Raw genomic sequence first — 13087 nt, forward strand, 5'->3', positions numbered from 1 at the left:
GCTCTCTGGGACATGAAACAAGAGAATGACGAAATTTCTAACCCAGCAACCACCTGGTCTGACAAGAATCACCCAAAGCACAGAACAACTGAGTCTGAGAGCAGTGGAGCAGCTCAGCCAGCTTCCCCAGGCTGATGGACACTGCCAGTTTTATTTTTCATCTCTCAGTGCCTTTGCTACATTCTTTTGAAAAGAAAACGTCAGAGGAAATTGAAAGTTCCTGAAAGAGGAGAGTGGCCTTTGGTCATGGAGTGGTCAAGGAGGTTGAGAAAAGTGCTAAGAATGGAAGGGAAAAGAAGAGAGAATTTAACCAAGGACCTGGAGCCCAAGGCCCAGAGAAAAAGAAACCAAAAAACCAAAAAGCTGCTGAACAGAACAGGCAACACAGAGGAACTTGAGCTGTGCAAGAAATGTCCTATTGGGCTCTGAGAGGCCTCAGCAGATTTTGCTCAAGTCAAGAAAACACTGACATGGGTACAATCAAACTTGAGGACACTGACTGATTTGTTCAAAACACATTTTATTTTTATCCTGTCTGACATAGGCAATATGATGCTAAAAACAGTTTTTATACTAATAAGATCAGATTTTTATATTTATAAGATCATCTTTTTAAGGAAAATATTTTGATGATTTTTTTTGCTTCTTTGGGAGTCAAACCAGTCCAAATATGTGCTGTATCTGTATCAGCAGCAAAACTGTTAGATTAGAATGCTGGACACCTAAAATTGACAAGACTTTTGCTCCACATCTATTCAGCTTCATATAATACTGCCTTTGAGCTACCTTGCCTTCTGCAGGAATTTTGGGGCAAATGTGATTCTAAACTAAATACAATTTAAGTCAAAAAATCCCCTCATGTTAACTAGATACTAAATATATCAGAAAGTTTGGGTTTTTTAAGGAGAATTCTACAGCACGACCCTATAGAGATAAATTGCATTGGTTTTGTGGAGTTATAATTAAAAATTCACTTTTATTTCACTAAAAGCTTTAAATACATTAACTACTCTTCAAATGGGTTTCACATCAAGTGGTAAACAGGAAGAAAACAATGGCCATTCTGCCATTCTTGTGTTGATTTGACTACAGGAATTTAGTCCTTCTGCAGTAAAGTCCTTTCAGCTTAAAAGGGATGAGGTAATAAAAAAGCCTTGTGATCATTCTCCACTTGCTGACTGAAAAGCTAACATTTGTAATTCTGGAATTTCCACCAGAATTCTCCTCCCAACACCAATATGAGAGCTCCAAATGTGTTGAATGTAGATGGGAGGTTTTTAAAAGCAGTTCTAGAGGCAGCAGTTTGTCACGTTGCTTTTCAATATGAAACAGAGAACAGGCACAACATGTGATTTGGTACAGAATGGCCAAGCTCACCAATGCCATGTGTAATAAATAGTGCCTCAAATGCTAGATTGGCATAAAAACTGGTTGGAAAAGAATTCTTCTCTACACCAACCATCTAATCAGCTTCCAAAGAGCTTTACAGACTTACTGTGGCCTTGTTTAAGCAATAGGTTGACCATCTTGACTAATATTTACAAGTAAATGTTTTAAGAATTTTAGGGTCACAGCAACCCCCGAAAAAATATTAGTGGTACAAAGACAAGTAAAAAAAAAAAAAAAACCCTGAGCTTGTGTACATGTTACATTCACTGAGCAGTATTTAGATTCATTTAAAAGATTCAGCGATTTTTAAAAACTCAGACATTAAAATTGTCTGTGGGGTTTTTTTCCAATTTTTAATGTAAAAGACTGATTTTATATGTAAGTTTGAAAGGTTAATTATAATTCCTGTTGCTGGTGGAAGTACAGCACTGCTGCAGCTGTGCCACCAGCTCTAAGCCAGGTTGTGCTGGGGGCTGTCAAATTGTTATCAACACCACCCAGCAGTTTGCTTCCCAAAGTGAAGAAACAGAAATCACAGCTGAAACTGTATGGGAAATCAAACTCCAGCAGTGTGAGGTGCTCAGTGATCTCAATTCCCAGTCAACAGCTGTAGGATCAGGCTCTCACGTAGGCAAACTGTAATTATCTGAGCTGCAATGCTGTCTGTATATATTCTCAAAAAAAACTGACAGTCACCAAAAAAAGGCAACTTTTAATCTGAGAAGTGGCACCTACCACAGCTAGAAGCTCTTAGCAGCGTGCTGTTCAAAGCAAATATTACACCACCTCCTGACACACCTGATTTTCTGTAGTAGCCTTCCACCAAGGAATGATTTAATCTGTCCCTGCTGAGTTTGTGAGGGTTGACAAGAATAAAAGCTGAGGTGTTAGGGCTGGAGGCCATATTAATTTTTTAAATAATGAAAAATACATTAACAAATGTTCTTTAAAAATACTTTAAAGTTATGAAACTCCACCAAGTTAGAACTAACAATGGAAGCTCCTGGGAAAGGGGAGACTGACAGTGACATATTTTTTGTCTTTGCAAATAGAATCACCAGAAATAAATCATCAGATATTCCACAGCTCTTTCAGTATTGCACTAATATTTTTGCTATCTTGTACTTCTAAAGAGTAGACACTGCACTTAATCATTATTCACAGGAATATCACCAATTTTCTGGTTTGGCATACAAAGTTTATTCATGTTTGAGTAGGCCAACCCCAACCTGTTTGACCCTGACTGTCTGACTCCAATCTGTCTGACACCTCTCAGCCAGGATGCTCCTTGCTGCTCCTCTACAATGTTTTAATTTACATATTTCCTGCTCCTTCCTCTACTCCCTATTTGAACTACTTCCCTGTCAAGTGAAATGCACAGTCAGGAAAGGAAAGTCAGCCATGGAAGGTGTGGGATGTACATTATCCATTCCCGTGCTGGCAGTGAAATGAAGAATTACCAGAGTGACAGCTGAGTATTTGTTATTTTGTGAGACAAATGCCCTTTATTAACCATTCACCAGGGCAGGGTAAAGAGCCTGTCACTATTCCTTGCAACTGCTGCTGAAGGGATCTGTGTGCAGACTCTGAGGAGAGACCTTGCACTAAGAGAGCATCATATCACTGCACAGAGGAGATGGCTCCTCAGAATTGTGCATGAAAACATGCCTTATGAATGACAGGGAGTGAGCATCCCTCTGCTGCAACAATGCTATTCTAGTTACTTTCACTGTCCTGAGCTTCCATTCACAAGTAAATATATGAAGCTCTCTGAAGGCTAAGATGAATATTTATGCTTCTTCTTAGACTGAGGACCAGAAAATAATTACTGCAGAATGAATTGCAGCTGAGTGAGGCAGTTGCTACCTCCTGCTGAAGCAGTATTTCAGAGAAGGGTCCATAAAGGAAAACAAAATATAAATTGACAAACTGGAAGATTTTTTCACTACAAGAACATTTGGTGTGATGAGATATGATTCTAAAACAAGGAGATTCAGTGTAGTGGGAGATGTGGAAACTAAAGACTTGCTGGCATTTTCTCTTATTGCTATAATAAATGTTACAAGCATCTTAATTAAGGTTCTAATAAATGTTTAGGTCTAACTGTTGCTTCCAAATTCACAATGGAAAATGCATCAGGAAAGACAATGCTTTTTTCCTAATGAGTTTTCAAGCACTACAGACAGTCTCATTGTGCCAAACCACTTGAATAAGCTCCAGAATCCACAGTGTGATGCAGGCTGGAGTGAAGAAGTCTTATAAAGTCTGCAAGGATTTGGGATGGCTCAACAAATATCCAGCTTCTGGAAGGACACAGTGGAAAAATAGGAGTTACTCACCAGTGGTGAGCTTAAATGGACACAGTAAGAATCCACAAGAGTGACTTAACCAAACTTTACATTTCTGCCCTCAGGAAAAAAAGAAAAAAACAGGAGGCTGTAAAAATGTATCTCCAATTCTGTTCAAGGTCAAATTTGTGTCTCTTTTCCATGGGAGACCCAAAAAACCCCTTTAAATTATCTGCAAATGTCAGTTCAACCTCTCGGTAGTGAGCATCTCTGAATGTCACCAGCACTGAGCGTCACCCACCGTCCTTGAGGATTGTTTCTCTCTCTGTGCCATCAATTTTCTGCCGTCCAATCAGGAAACTGGTGGTATCAGCAAAGTAAATGTAATTGGTTTCAGCGTGGAAGTCGAGAGCACGAGGATTGACCAGGTTCTCGATGGGGATCATGTACTCATCTGACATTTTGGTATTCAGGTCCATGCCCCGGATTATTCCCGGCCGCCCCTTCCCATAAAAAAGAAACAATTCATTCTTTGGTCCTGCAAAAGAAAGATTACAAACATAAACAACTGATGCTGCCTGATCTTCTTCACAGTGCATAATGTCCCTGTTTAATTAACTGGCATAATTAGCGGGGAGCAGGAGCCTTATTCGATACCAAAAACTAAACTTCCATATATTCTGAAGGTATCTAGATTAAAAAACCAACCAAACAAAACCCCTAAAAATGGGGAAAAAAAAAAAAACAAACCCAAGAAAAAAATAGCTAATTTCATTGGCTTATTCAAAATGCAAGTTACATCAGTGAGGTCCTTACATCTAATTATTTTTTTTGTGTAAAAGTTCACACTGAAAAAGCAGTTGTCGATCACAGAATAACTTTGCATCTGCTGTGAAGTGGACATCTATAGCTCTGTAGACATTTAATTTTACAATTCATTAGGATCTATCAAGGTAATGTAGACCATGACTGAAGTAATCTTAAAATCTAATAACACCATGAAGGCCAGCATATATAAAATGCTTTTTTTCACCCAAAGTTTCTCAGAATCAAACAACAAAAAAGATTAAATTTCTTTAAGATTGAAAGGAATAAAACAAACCAACATACTCTGTTCTTTCCAGCTGGGGTAAAAAACACAGATATCAAAAGTTCATATTTCTAAGATTTTTACAATTTAAATAATTAAGCTGATTACAAAAAACTGGAGCTTAGCAAAGTGATTTTCTTTCCTTAAATATATTTATCCTTAGAGCCTTAATGCTATCAATATACCTCTTAAAATTCTCTCTACATTTTTCCTCCTGGCTCTCAGAATTTTTTGATGGAATTGTCAGTGAAAACTCCATCAGGTTTGACTGAGGTCAAATAAATCCATCTACCACCATCCATCAGAGTATCTAACTGCATGTCTTCTATCTGAACTAAATCAAAACTAGGCAAAAACCAGGCATTCCCCAAAACTCCTGTTGGCTGTAGGTGACCAACAGATTGTGCACATGTAACCTGAGGTATAACCACAGCTGCACAAATCACATTTGTTTTCACAGAATATTCTGAGAAAAACCTTGACTTGTTCACATCAAGGTTCTGCTTTTGTGCTCTAAGTTGATTGTATGGGTGGAAATTGTAACAGTACCTTTCCGCTGTGAAAAGCAAATAAACAAAGAGTGAGGCTGATTAATGTAAAGCTTGTGATATTTTTAGTATTCTTTGAGCATTCCAGGTTTAACCTGTCACTCCTGTGAACTGAGCCAAATCAAATAACTTTAAGGGAATGAAAGGAGCATGTGAACAAAGTGTCAGGTACACATTAAATTGTGTAATATTATATAGTGGAAAACTTAGAATTTAATGTTTTAGAACATAGCAATATATATAAAGTAAGAGAGAAGTTTTAGGATAGAAGTTAGATTGTACTTTACCTTTTTTATGACTTTAAGTAGTATTATAATTAATAAATGGTAATTAAATTATAAAAACAGGTAAATTTATAATTTGTAATGAAATTGAAAAGTCTATATTATAGGTTATAAGTATTTTTTAGGTTTAAAGTAACAATAATTTAAGTATTATTTTTTAATTAGATATTTTATCTTTAAAAAAACAAAGTTTGTCTAAGTATTGTAAAATTTACATTTTGTGAGACTATAATGGAGATAAGAATTAGAATAGATATTTAGAATAGATAAGAATTAATAAATATTTGAATTTCAACAAAATATACCGTCTCACATATTTAACTTGAAACAAACTTTACCCCAGAGCAGCCCATGTGATTTTCTAGAGAACACCCAGAACCATCCCCTGGATTATTCCTGGCTGGCAGCCTGTGACCCCAAGGACATACTTTTGCATGACCTGCCATCACTCCCCAGGATGAAGCCGGTCCTGCAGCGACAGGTCCTTGCTTTGTGGCTGCTGCTGAGCAGGCAGATGTGGGAGCATCCCCCCGGCATCCCAGACGGATCCAACTCACACGCGTGGCTTCTGACTATGGCGAGGGGAAAACAGCTCACATCATTGAGGGCAAGGCAATTACATCAGCATGGGGAGGGGTTAGACAGAGGGAAAATATCGGGAAAGGGGGTTTGTGTCACAAGAAATCTTTCCCCAAAATATAAATACTAAGGAAAGTGTTTTTTAAAGATGCTGAGCAGGCAGATGTGGGAGCATCCCCTGGCATCCCAGATGGATCCAATTCACACGCGTGGCTTCTGACTATGGCGAGGGGAAAACAGCTCACATCATTGAAGGCAAGGCAATTACATCAACATGTAGAGAGGTTAGACAAAAGGAAACCATAAAGACAGGTGGTTTGTGTCACAAGAAGTCTTTCCCCAGGATAGAATGTGTGGCATTCACATTCTCTGAAAAATATCCCTTCGCCCAGGATTTTTCTCCTAAGAAGCCTCAGAGAAAAGGAAAACAATTCTTATGTCATTTGCTTCTCCTGTGTTGTGTTCACGTGGAATGTGTTTGGAGATTGCTTACCCACAGGTGATTGTTTCATTGGATTCTAGTGTCAGTTGTTTTCACTCTTTGGCCAATCAGTGCTAAAAGTCATTATTATTTTTTTAGCATTGAGTAAGTATCCTTTCTGTATTCTTTAGTATAATATAGTTTAGTATTCTTTAATTTAATATAGTATAATAAAGTAATAAATTAGCCTTCTGAGAACATGGAGTCAGTTTCATCATTCCTGCCTACGTTGGGGATCCCTGCAAATACAATCAATATATAACTGCTAAGGAAGGTGTTTTTTAAAGATGGTATCCAAGCCAGGCCAACAAATCAAAGGGCTATCGTGCCATGCCCGTGGCTGTGTGCAGTCACCCCATTGTGAATGAGCTCCTGCACTGCATTTTCTGGGCAGTGCTTCCCTGGGGGAGCTGACACTTCTCCCCTTTTCCATTTGCTGCTTTGGTTCATGGGGTTGGTTGGCGTTTTCTGAGGACAGAGTGCATCCCTTGCCCACACAGTCTGGCATTCCTTCTACTCCGTTAGACAGCACCTTTCAGGGCAGACACATATGCTGAAACTAAGGAACAGCACAAACCTCATAGAATTCTTCCATATCTATAGAATCACAGAATGGTTTGGGTTGGAAGGGGCCTTAGTGCCCATTTTATTCCAAACCCCTGCCATTGGCAGGGACACCTTCCACTAAACCAGGATGTTCCAAGCCCCATCCAACATGGCTTTGAACATTTCCCAGTATGGGGTGCAGATTTGTACAGTTGGGATATAAATCCAGCTGAAGAAGTCAAAGAATTCCTTATCCTTGATTCCATATTTCCAAATGCATGGTTCTGTATTAGCAGTCTAAATTATTTTTTTTAACTATTTAAGGCATTATGCTTAGGAAACAAAACCTACCAGGCTATCTTACATTTTATAAGCTGGCTTAAACCAGAAAAAGAGTATTCTAGTTGAAAAAAAATTCTGTTCTTCCTACTTTACCTCAAGCTTTTCAGATTTGTTTCTTTTAAAATAAAGCAATCAAGTGGTTTAGGGTCGATAAGGTTAAAGGTAATACAAAAACTCCACCAAGCTGAGACAGCTGTTACAGAGAATCTTGACAAGCAACAAACATGTCCATTCAAAACAAAAAGGAGTAGAGGAGTAATCACAGGATGTAATAAAAGATTACACTGTGCTCATGTCTCTCCTCTACTCAACCTCCCTGACTCCCTCAGGAGTACGAGAGGGATGATTATAGCAAAGAAAGAGTCTTTGCAGCCTCCTTCAGACATTGACATCTGCAAATCAATGTCCTCAGCTCCAGGGTGAAAATTAGTTCACCCACTCTACATCAATTTAGAGTTTGTTCCCACTTCACAAACTTCTTCAGAAGCAGCCATTCTGTTTAGAAACATCGACACTGAGAATTGATGTGTTGGCTTTTCTGTCTAAGCAGTCATGGCAACGATTTATTGTTATCAGTCATGCCAAAAACCTTCCCATAAAGCATCACGGTAAATATTTTGGATCTTGCTATCTCTGCACAAAGTTCCCAGAGCTCCCACTGATGTTCTGCATACAGAAAGGATGAGAACAGATTACAGTCATACAGACCTCAGAAATTGCTGTTTTACAAAAAAATTCCGAGATAAAAAAGAGTTCTTTCATTCTAGATGAAAATGAAGATTTCTTTCACAGATGGCAAAGCTGATATTCACACAAAGCAAGGACACTCTGTCAGAATTTCCCCATCTCACCAGGGAGAGCTTGGCTGCCCACATCTCTGTGCCTTTTTGGCAGTCCCAAAGATGGGAGCCCACCTGAGATGTGGGTCTGTCTGAAAAGCAGACCCTGCGATATCAGGAATCACTGAGGTCTGAGACCCAAAGCATGGGGACAACACTGGACATCCAACAATCCTGAAGGTGTTAAATTCAAAGTGCTGAGTGCTACAACGTGCAGAGCAGGGCTGGAAATTCTCTGGAATTCTCTGGAAAGGGTTGAGTTGGAGCTTGGGAAAAGTGGAACAACCACACAAAACTCAAGGAACACAAAGTTGCGCCACAAGGACAAATTTTCATTCCATCTTCAGATACTTTTTTCTGGTAGGACCTTTTTGACTGCACAAGCCCTCACTGTCTGGTTTTGTGCTTTCTGGAGAGAGGAAATTTGATCTTACCTGCTGCTTGAGTCCTCTTCTGGAACACACGGATCTCTTTGGCATCGTCCAGCCTGGCAAGAGCCTGAACATCAGTACCATTGTACCTGTGGATTCGTAAAATGCTGAGGTTGTCTGAATTTACTGTATACAAATAGTTCTCAAACACTGCCAAGCCACAAAGATGCCTCATCTGGAAAAGAAACAAATGGTATCATTATTTTAGGGCGATATTTGAGTCATATCTGCGAGTTGTAAATGTCAAACACTGCTGTGGATTGTATGTGATAAACTGCACAAAAGGCTTTCTGAGTACTTGTAAATAATAAACACCAATTACACTAAAAGTATAGTTCACATTCTTGTAGTGTGACATTTATAATTAGAAAAGCTTTGTACAAGAAAGGTAGAAAATTCAAATTATTTAGCAATCTAAATTCCTTTACTCTACAAATTACCCAGTTTCTCTGTTTTTTAAATTAAAATCTTCTGCATTCTCGAAGTGCAACAGCTAAATTAGTATTAACTAATGATCATTAACTAAAAGTAACTAAGATAAATTAATTATTATTAATTAAGAAATATACCAAACTTAGAAATTTAAAACATACTTCATAGATGTAATTGATCCATTTTTAAAAATTATTTTATAATCAAATCAGGGGAAATGGTACACGATATACCTGCTGAATATTTTCTTGAGAAAATATTTTATGAGAAATAAACAAATTCTATCAGCTCTGCTGTGTTCCTTTTGTGTTGGTGTCTCTGAGTATGGTGGTGGCCACTTGGCACTGCTTGTTTATGAAAAAGTGAATTCTAAAACTGTGATAATCTCTGATGTGTCTGGTACATTGATAACAAATTACCTAATAGCTGGTAGTTAGACAATCACAACTCAAACACAAAGCGGTCAATTATTTAGAGGCTGTGCTTGATTTATAGATTTAGAAAATGTAAAATATCTCACTGGCAATTTTGAAAACTGAACAAATTAAAGAAAATGCTTTTGGCAGATGTTCCAATACTCTCTGAATATCGTATTACTTTAACCATTCAATTGCTCACCACAAAGTATTTCCTTATCTCATTCACTCCCAAATTCAGACACACGTCACAAAAACCCAACCCAAACAAAAAAACCCTGTTGTGCATTTCAGTCATTCTGGAAATTACAGCACAGTTGGCCAAGTCTTACCATTGTATTCTGTTTTCACCCAGAAAAAGGAATAATTATTGACGTCGTTGGAAGCATTTGATGAGGACCCAATAGAAATTCAATGCAATTATAGTAAGATGGAAAATAAAATAGCCTTGAAAATAAAGCCACATCTGTGCCAAACTATGGAATTCTCCCTTGAATTACAATTCTTTCTTCCCTATTTCCATTTGCACTCATGGAAATCTTTATCATTTATCTTCCATGAGTGTTTTTTTTTTTTAACTATTAAAGCTATGTGGCTCATTTTGCAATCCTTTTTACAATGATCTAATTATTTGTATTTATTTTTTAATTTGTTGGGTTTTTTACATCTCATGAAGCTTTCCAGCAACCCTGTGCATGAGTAAAAACATTACTGGTTTGTCCTTTGAAAGCCAGGAAGGCTGTCAACCACAGAATCCAGTCTTGTTTGGAAAACACATCTTCGATATGTTTGTACTTACACAATAAACTTTAGTCCCTAAAAATTCTTGGGAACAGTTTTATGGTCGGCTGTTTCCTTGGACTAACGAGGAGTGATTTGGAGAAACAATCATTCTAGATCATGGCACATGCAGCACAAAACATACTGAAATTATCAATTCTTCATTTCAGTAGAAAGGCAATCAGTGCCACTTGTGACAACAGGGAGAGGCCAAATTTCTTAATACCCTTCATCCTTATCAAAAAACAGAGATTTCATTTTTTTAGCTAGTATTGAGAAGAATCCTTCTAAACTTGATAAAGTATCCTCTTTTGCATCTAAATTTCAGCAAGAAGAGGAAGAACAAGCATCTTTCCTATGACACAAGTACAGCTCAATTAGAAGCCTGTTAGGTGTTTTTTAATGGCTTCTGAAAATTATTTTAGCTTTTAAAATATCTAATGCAAAATGATACTTAAAAAAAAAAAAAAAAAAACCAAAAAACCCAAAAGTTTTCAAGACCTCTTGTTCCAGAACTGGTTAAAGACTGGGGATAGATTGGCAGAAATAGGAAGGGGTTTGCCAAATCACCACTTTCACTGCTTTTTGTCACATTTTCTGCCTCTTTTTGGTTAAAAGTCTAACCAGTTGCATCTTGCTAAACACTGATTGCTTGGAAGCAACAAATGACAGAAGAACTGGTAAAATGTATATTCTGCTTGCACAGTTTCCCATTCCCTGTTTAACCTCAGGCAGAAATATATGCAAACCTGGTGCCCACACCTGGCAGTCCAGGTACTGACCAGAACAGTTTGGTCTTTGCAGATTTTCCCTGGATTTACATAAAGTTCACAAGTGCCAGAGAACTCTTCCACTCTCCAGGCTAATGGATTGAAATGCTCCTGCTCCAAACTCTGAGACTCACAGTCCCAGAGTTTGTATTTATGACTCTGAACATCAGGATCAGCTGTGAAAAGCATCACTGCCACCAACAAAAATAGGATTTAAGGGCATCCAGATTAGTCTGAATGGGTGAATAGCTTTTGCTATTCTATTTCACATTATTGTGCCTGTTAGCCTCTCCTTCCTGAGTGGGTAAGGACATCTTGTCATTAAAGATTTATCTCCCTGCACCTTTCCACCCCAGATTTTCCCTCCTGAAGTTTTTAACAATGGTGACTTACAAATTTCATTGTTAATGAGACATTGCATGGAAATATTGATAAGTTGCAAAATTGCTAAATTGCAGATAAACCAAAGCATGTAGCTGCATCTTTTAAATTCCAGCACATCTGAATTAAAAAAGTTTATTGTTTATTGAATTAAAAAGGTAAAAAATTATGAAATTCCTGTAGCTGCTGGCATTATGTGCATTTATTTATTGATATAATTACTTTTTACTGATTTACAAATAAATACCTACTTGTCTGCCTTTAGTTATTGTTTGCCTCCTTCTCCCCTGATAGTCAACAACTTCCACACTCTCCAGGTATATGTCAAGCCAGTACACATATTTATTGATGAGGTCTAGTGCCAGAGCAGTTGGCTGTTCAATTTTTGAGTCTACTATCCACGTCCTGTTCATTCCATCCATGTCACATCTCTCCACCTTGGCAGCGTTCCCGTAGTCTGTAAAGAAAAGCTTGCTGTTGAAAGAAAATAAGATGTTGTAAGTTTTAAAGGGTGTGAGCAGAGTGCAAAGCTCCTGCTGGCTCTGGAAAAAGGAAGTTTTCATTCTTTGTCATTTCAATTTCCTATATACCCCATAATTATTTTTAAAATTCACCATATCTTCTAACAAATTAACAATTACACAGAATTATCTCTCAAATGTAAAGCACAGAAGTTCTAAATGCATTTCCTTACAAAACAGATGCACCATGTAACACTCTAAAATTACCATCCTAAATTCATTTTTAACCATTATTTGTAAAGAATGGTAGGATAGTTACAGAAAACAGTGACAAAAGCACAAAGCACTCAGGTTGTCTGGAGAACAGTTATTGCACATCAGCTATAACAAATACAGGGGTCCCCACTGTCAGGTGCTTTAACATCTATTTCTGGAGGAGCTGCTTTAGTCTCTAGTACATTTGTCCCCAGCCTTGGAAAGGTGCTCAGGCTTCAAAATGCTTCCACAAATCCAGTGAGTCATTCCATCCAGGAATAATGGGAAACTATCAAAGGCTTAAAACTGCTGCTAAAGCTCCCTAACCCAATGCCTGATCAGCATTCACTGGGTTTAGCGAATCAATTCTGATTAACCCGAGGATATTTTAACAGGATTACCTATTTGTGTGAACAAATTACACTTGCAGGCTGAGGACCACCTTGCCATGACTTTAACATGCTCTAAAGAATAATCTGATTCCAGGCTGAATGCTACTGAAACCACTTTGAGCACAAGGATTTCATTATCCAAATGAAGTGAATTATCTCCTAGTTATTACCACTAATGGGAATAACTTTGGATCAACAGCACATAAAACTTCAGATATCTTTATGTGACAGAGCAGTAATTTATAGCCTTGTAACTTCTCATAAAAAGCCAGTTTTGGGCTATTTGCTGAACAGCAGAATGAAATCCATATCCTTTATTTTTAGTCTTCAAATAAATAAGAGTACACTTTAGAGGTAAAGTGTTTCAAGTGCAAAAAATACAA

The 13087-nt window shown here is 37.8% G+C and overlaps 1 protein-coding gene across 1 annotated transcript in view; it reads right to left on the reverse strand.

Annotated features, from left to right (window-relative positions):
• The window catches only part of LRP1B (LDL receptor related protein 1B), a 299771-nt gene that overhangs the window by 220173 nt on the left and 66511 nt on the right, over positions 1–13087 (reverse strand). Inside the window, exons 5-8 of the mRNA XM_058810030.1 lie at positions 11848–12070; positions 8821–8992; positions 6028–6171; positions 3979–4215 (exon numbers count right to left, since the gene is read on the reverse strand). Of these exons, the coding sequence (XP_058666013.1) occupies positions 3979–4215; positions 6028–6171; positions 8821–8992; positions 11848–12070 (776 nt within the window). The remainder of the gene's footprint in view (positions 1–3978; positions 4216–6027; positions 6172–8820; positions 8993–11847; positions 12071–13087) is intronic.

The sequence above is a fragment of the Ammospiza caudacuta genome, chromosome 8, assembly GCF_027887145.1.
Source record: "Ammospiza caudacuta isolate bAmmCau1 chromosome 8, bAmmCau1.pri, whole genome shotgun sequence".
NCBI classification, from domain to species: domain Eukaryota; kingdom Metazoa; phylum Chordata; class Aves; order Passeriformes; family Passerellidae; genus Ammospiza; species Ammospiza caudacuta.